We start from the raw sequence: 5,465 nt of genomic DNA, 5'->3' as shown, positions 1-5,465 counted from the left end.
AAAGAGATCTTGGTTGATTTTGATAACTGACTGTTTGTGACACTTGTTTTTTTCCTCTTCCCGCACTTCAATCTCCTATTCTTATGTTTTAACTTACCAATAAACCCTAACCCCACAGTCAACCTCAAGAAAAGCAGACATGTGCATGCGCTCGCCTCCCCCACCCCCACCCTCACTGTGTGGCCCCAGGTATGTTGTGTCATGTCCAGGTCTTGTAAGTAATCAACCTATTTTTTTCAAAGTTCCCTGATGGTTGCTGCTGAAGGGTATTTTGCAGTTATAAGGGATGGGCCAACCACACTACTGGTTATTGATTGATAGGCTGAGACCAGCACAGAACAGGTGTATACCATATGATTCGATATTTATATATATTGTGAAATGATCACCATAAGTCTAGTCAACATCTGTCACCTTACCTGGTTACAAAAAGTTTTTTCTCTTTGTGATGAGAACTTTTAAGATTTACTTTCTTGGCAATTTTCAAATATACAATACTGTTATTAACTGTCATCACCATGCTGTACATGACATCCCCATCACTTACTTATTTTATAAATGGAAGTTTGTACCTGTTTCCCTGTTTTCTACTCCTTCCTCATCCCCTTTTCAACTGAGTAAATATTTGCTATTATGACTATCCCCACCTCTGTCAACACTGATTCAGTTTTGAGACGGGCCTAACTATGAGCACAACATAGGGAGAGGGAAGGGACAGAAGAAGGTACGGACCACTCCTGTGATGAACACAACCTGAGGCCTGAAGCAGGGTGTCCACCAGGCTGAGGACTGGCTTGGGCCATGGAACTGGTGGGGAGGTGGTCATATGGGACTTTGCACCCAGAGGAAATGGGTAGTTAGCAAAGCCCTGCCCACATAAGCCCCTGTCTTGGACCTGGCACAGTGGGATGTCCAGAGAGTGAAGGGGCAGGGACTGCTGAGGGCCCAGCAGATCCAGCCAAGCAGCAGCTCCCCCGCTCAGCCAGAGGCAGTCTCAAGGGAACAGGAGGGGCACGTGGGACATCCTCTGTCCTTGGAAGTATCCAATGGGGCTAGGTCTGTGGGAGCCTTTCCTGGGCCTGGGCGGTGGTGAAACCTGCCTTGGTGGGTACACAAAAGGAAGCTTCTGCCCACAGCTTGGGAGCAGTCAAGTCCAGGTTCTAGAACAATCTGTCCTCGCCCTTGCTGGGCAGTCTGCTTCCTTCTCCAGCCAGCCTGTGCATCTTGCTGCCGTCCCAAACTGAGATGGACAAGTCCCTGCTCCTGCTCCTGCTGCTGGCAATCTTCCCTTTTGTGTTCTTCCAAGGAGTGGGTGAGGCCCTGGGGCGGCCGGGCAGGGGTGAGGGAGCAGCCCCAGGGTGGTGGCCTGAGCTGGCTGGGAGGGAACAGGGTTAAGGATGAGGTTCTGGGATGATCTGCACCCCCCCAAAGGGTTTAAGGTCTCTGTCTGCTGTCCCCACCCCGACTACTCCCAGGGAAAGAGTTCAGGTTCCTTCCTAAGATCTCAGAGTGGAGTCAGTCACTCCCTTGGGGCAGATTGGGGCCGAGGGCTCTTCCCACTTTAGGGCCTTGGGGCTGGCTGGGATGGCCCTAAGGAGCAGAGCCAACGGTAGCTCAAGACTTTCTATAAAGAAGCAGCCTAGGGGCCGTAATGGAGCCAGAAGAGGTAATTAGATGGCTGATTTTGAACCAATATTTTCACAGCAGTCTTTTCACTTAGACATGTAGGTACTTTGGATAAATTTTGGCGTTTGGCTAGGAGATCTCTGGAGACTAAAATCTACCTGCTCAACATCAAGCCAGTGTAATCCTTACTCTCACCCATTTCCTCCCAGTGACCCTGACCCAGGGTGGCTGTAGGCAAGTGCTTGGTTGTCTTCTGCACAATGACTCCACAGCTAAGAGGAGACCCTTCACATAGTAACCTGTTTTAGATTTTTTTTAAATATTTTATTTATTTATCTGACAGAGAGAGAGAGAGAGAGCACAAGTAGGGAGAGCAGCAGAGGGAGAGGGAGAAGCAGACTTCCCATTGAGCAGGGAGTCCAATGTGAGGCTCGATCCCAGGACCCTGGGATCATGATCTGAGCCGAAGGCAGACGCTTAACTGACTGAGCCACCCAGGCACCCCCTCTTTTAGATTTTTATGAGCACGTGAGCACAGAGCTGGTACCGGTGGGGGGCAGGGGGTCAGCTAGGCTCCTAGGGAACAAAAGTTAAAGAAAGATAATCACTTAGTGTTGTTCGGTGCAAGGTTGGAAATTTCACTTGCCTTGTCAGAACCCATGCCTTTTATCCTTATTTCTCACTTGCTAGTATCTCTCACATCACCTGGCAGGTAACATCTTATATTTTTGCTCAAGGTTATTTTTGGTAAACTGTTTTAGTGCAATATAATTCACATACCATGCAATTCACTCATGAAGTATACATACAGTTATTTATCCTTAATAGATTTTGAGATCACTATGTGGAAGACCACTTTTCCCTAAATATCCAATGGAAGGAACCTAGTGGGAATATTTCCTGCCCCAAATTATGTGTGGAGGAAGTATTTAGAGTCATGCTGTGTCCCTAAACTCCTGGGTCCTAAGGTGTCCTAGCACACCTCAGCCTGAGTTCATTCCACCCGAGGCTCATGTCTGTTTCTCCACAGCTCCAGCCACAACGTGTATGGTCTGCAGTCTTTTTAGAAAGGGCAAATGTAAGGCAGGCAAAGGCAACTGCACCGTGGAGGAAGGCCCAGGATGCAGAACCAGGGATATATTCTATTTCAATATAAGAGGTAACGACATTGAATCAGGGTCTACTGGCTTGAGCAGGTGCCTGCCTCTTGACGCTGTCAGGAAGGTGAGAGTGATGTGCCCCTGTCTGGAGGCCACACTGGGCATGGTTGGGGAAAATCCTTTCTTTGAGCTCCAACTATTGCTCTCTGACCCTGAGTATGAGCGTCCTTCTCTTCCAGATGGATTTCGCTACAACCACACTCAGCTGGACTGCTCCAATGAGTGTAAGTCCTGGAAACTGATACGTGGGGACCTGAAGGTTTCAAGCTTTTGCTGTAAAGGTCAAGATTTCTGCAATAAGTACAGAGGGAAGTCGTTGTACTGGAAGCCTCGCTAACTGTTCTTCCCCTGTTGGTGGAGGTGTCCACTCCCCCGTCCCCATCCTTGGCCATCCTTGACCCTCTCTGGGCCTCTCTCCCTCCACATGTGCTCCTGAGGAGCACGCAACATCTTCCCGTCTCCTCCCAGTTCCCCTCCTCACTTCCCTCCTGCCCACGGGCTCTTGCCCCCCCAACACCAGACACTGTCTGGTCACCCTTGGTGTCATCTCACCTGCAAATGCAGCTCTCCTCACCCTGTATCTCCTCCTCCTTCACAAACACTTGGCTTCTCTGGCTGACAGGCTGCCTGGTTTCTAGTCCCACAACTCAGGAGTGACTGTGATGTACCCAGACAGGGCAGGGGTTCCATTTCGCACATCAGGAGTTGGAGGGGTCAGTGGAAAACTCAGGAAAACCTGTCCCACTGGCAGATGGACAGAGAAGAAGGTGCCAAGGCCTGCGGCAGCAGAGATGGACTCACCAGCTTTAGAGGCTACGCACATTCTCTGAACCTACTGATGGCTTCCATTGTCCGGGGAGGGGAGTGGGAGCAGGGCTGGTGAATCACAGACACAGGAGACCACGGGAATGGAAAGTGGGTGAAGGGGCGCCTGGGTGGCTCAGTTGGTGAAGCGACTGCCTTTGGCTCAGGTCATGATCCTGGAGTCCCGGGATCGAGTCCCACATCGGGCTCCCTGATCAGCGGGGGGTCTGCTTCTCCCTCTGACCCTCTTCCCTCTCATGCTCTCTGTCTCTCATTCTCTCTCTCTCTCTCAAATAAATAAATAAAATCTTAAAAAAAAAAAAAGAAAGTGGGTGAAGGCCACAGAAGCAGGTGGGGACCCAGGACAGAGGAGCATCGCTATCTGTTTTCTGTGACAACCGGCAGGTGATTGGCAGAGCAGGTTGAAAGGAGAAATGGCACAGGAGTCACATGGCAGAGGGTTGAGGAATGAAGGGACCGTGACAGGAGGACATAGGGAGTATGGGCAGCTCTTCCAAGGAGCTTGGGAGGAACTGAGAAAGTGGGACAGTATCTTTTATAAGAACAGTGAATTTCATACGTTCTTAGGCAAGGAAAGATTTGTATCTTCTTTTTAGTGTAAAATGCTTCTGTTATTATTTTTATAGGAATATTTGTCACCACCTAATTATCTTTTCAATGTGTATTTTAAAACCTCTATCACCACTTCTATATATATTCTTCCCACTCTTTTGACCTCTCCTTCTTTTTCCCTTTATATTACATTTCCTCTGTCCTTATCTCTTCCCTTCATTCTCTTTCCCTAACCTGCCATGATACAAAAATGGAGACCATTGTCTTGTTAAATTCCTTATTTAACATAAGCTTATAATTTTCATTCATAAATTAAAACAAAGAGGAATGTTTTATTTCTCTTATAAACTAACAAATACAAATTCATTCTGTGTGATTTTTATTTAGCTAATATTTTTTGGAACTCTTAAGAATATCTTTTCAATACTGACTTTTATTTTCAGAATGTCAAATGTGAATATTTTTGATGGATTTTTTTTCCATTCTGAAATTGAGGAGATAAAGGTACAGCCAGTTGGATCAGCCATTGTGGAACACAGCCTTGTCCTTAAACTTGAAAACATCAGGAATAACCCCATAAGCATCCACAGTCATAAAACCCAACTCAAGCACTCCAGTCTACATTAAGCTTATCTAGTTGGGTCCTGCTGTACTAAAGAGAGAGATATGGATGGGTCAGGGTGAGAGAGGCCAGACCAGCAAGAGGCCTTTTTCTCTTTTAAAAGCTGCCTTATTAGCCATACTCTCATGAACAAGCTAAATCCTAACTATTGCAAAATATCTGAAAAATACAGATAAGTTAACAGAAAAGTTAAAAACAGATGTAATGGGCTACATTTAGTGACTTGCTTTCAAAGGATACCATATGGAAAGGGGAAAAATGCAAACTTATGGTGGCGTGGCCTGACACACAGGACTCAGGGGGTCAAGGTTAACATCCACAGTGATACGGCGGGGCGATAGCATACACCTTTGGTTGGCTGGGATGAGAACAGCCCTTCACCTCTGTGGTTCTCCTGCCATCGTATCATAACCCTAATCTAACTGTGAGAAAAACATCAGACACACCCAAGCTGAGGAGCATCCTGCAAAATATCTGCATGCTTATCTTCAAAATGATCAACGTTACAAAAAACAAGGAAATTCTGAAATACTGTCCCAGCCCAGAGGAGATGAAGAAACATGAGGAATGAAAAAGATGAAGTATTTTGGAAGAGAAACAAGACATTAGGCAGGAAGCTGCAGAAATCTGAACACAACATGGAGTTTAGTTAATAATAATGAGTCACTATTTTTTCATGA

General features: G+C 46.8%; 1 protein-coding gene across 1 annotated transcript; it reads left to right on the top strand.

Moving 5' to 3' along the window:
• The first annotated feature begins 1,101 nt into the window (after positions 1–1,101).
• On the top strand, positions 1,102–4,363 carry LOC113915057 (sperm acrosomal protein FSA-ACR.1-like). The gene is made up of 3 exons (XM_027580759.2): positions 1,102–1,312; positions 2,657–2,785; positions 2,966–4,363. The coding sequence occupies exons 1-3, from the start codon at positions 1,246–1,248 to the stop codon at positions 3,121–3,123; spliced, it is 354 nt and encodes a 117-aa protein (XP_027436560.1). The 5' UTR covers positions 1,102–1,245; the 3' UTR covers positions 3,124–4,363.
• Positions 4,364–5,465: the final 1,102 nt, after the last annotated feature.

This window comes from Zalophus californianus, chromosome 11 (genome assembly GCF_009762305.2).
Source record: "Zalophus californianus isolate mZalCal1 chromosome 11, mZalCal1.pri.v2, whole genome shotgun sequence".
Classification (NCBI taxonomy): domain Eukaryota; kingdom Metazoa; phylum Chordata; class Mammalia; order Carnivora; family Otariidae; genus Zalophus; species Zalophus californianus.
Note: the sequence above shows the minus strand (reverse complement) of the source record. Positions and strands in the feature narration are given on the sequence as shown.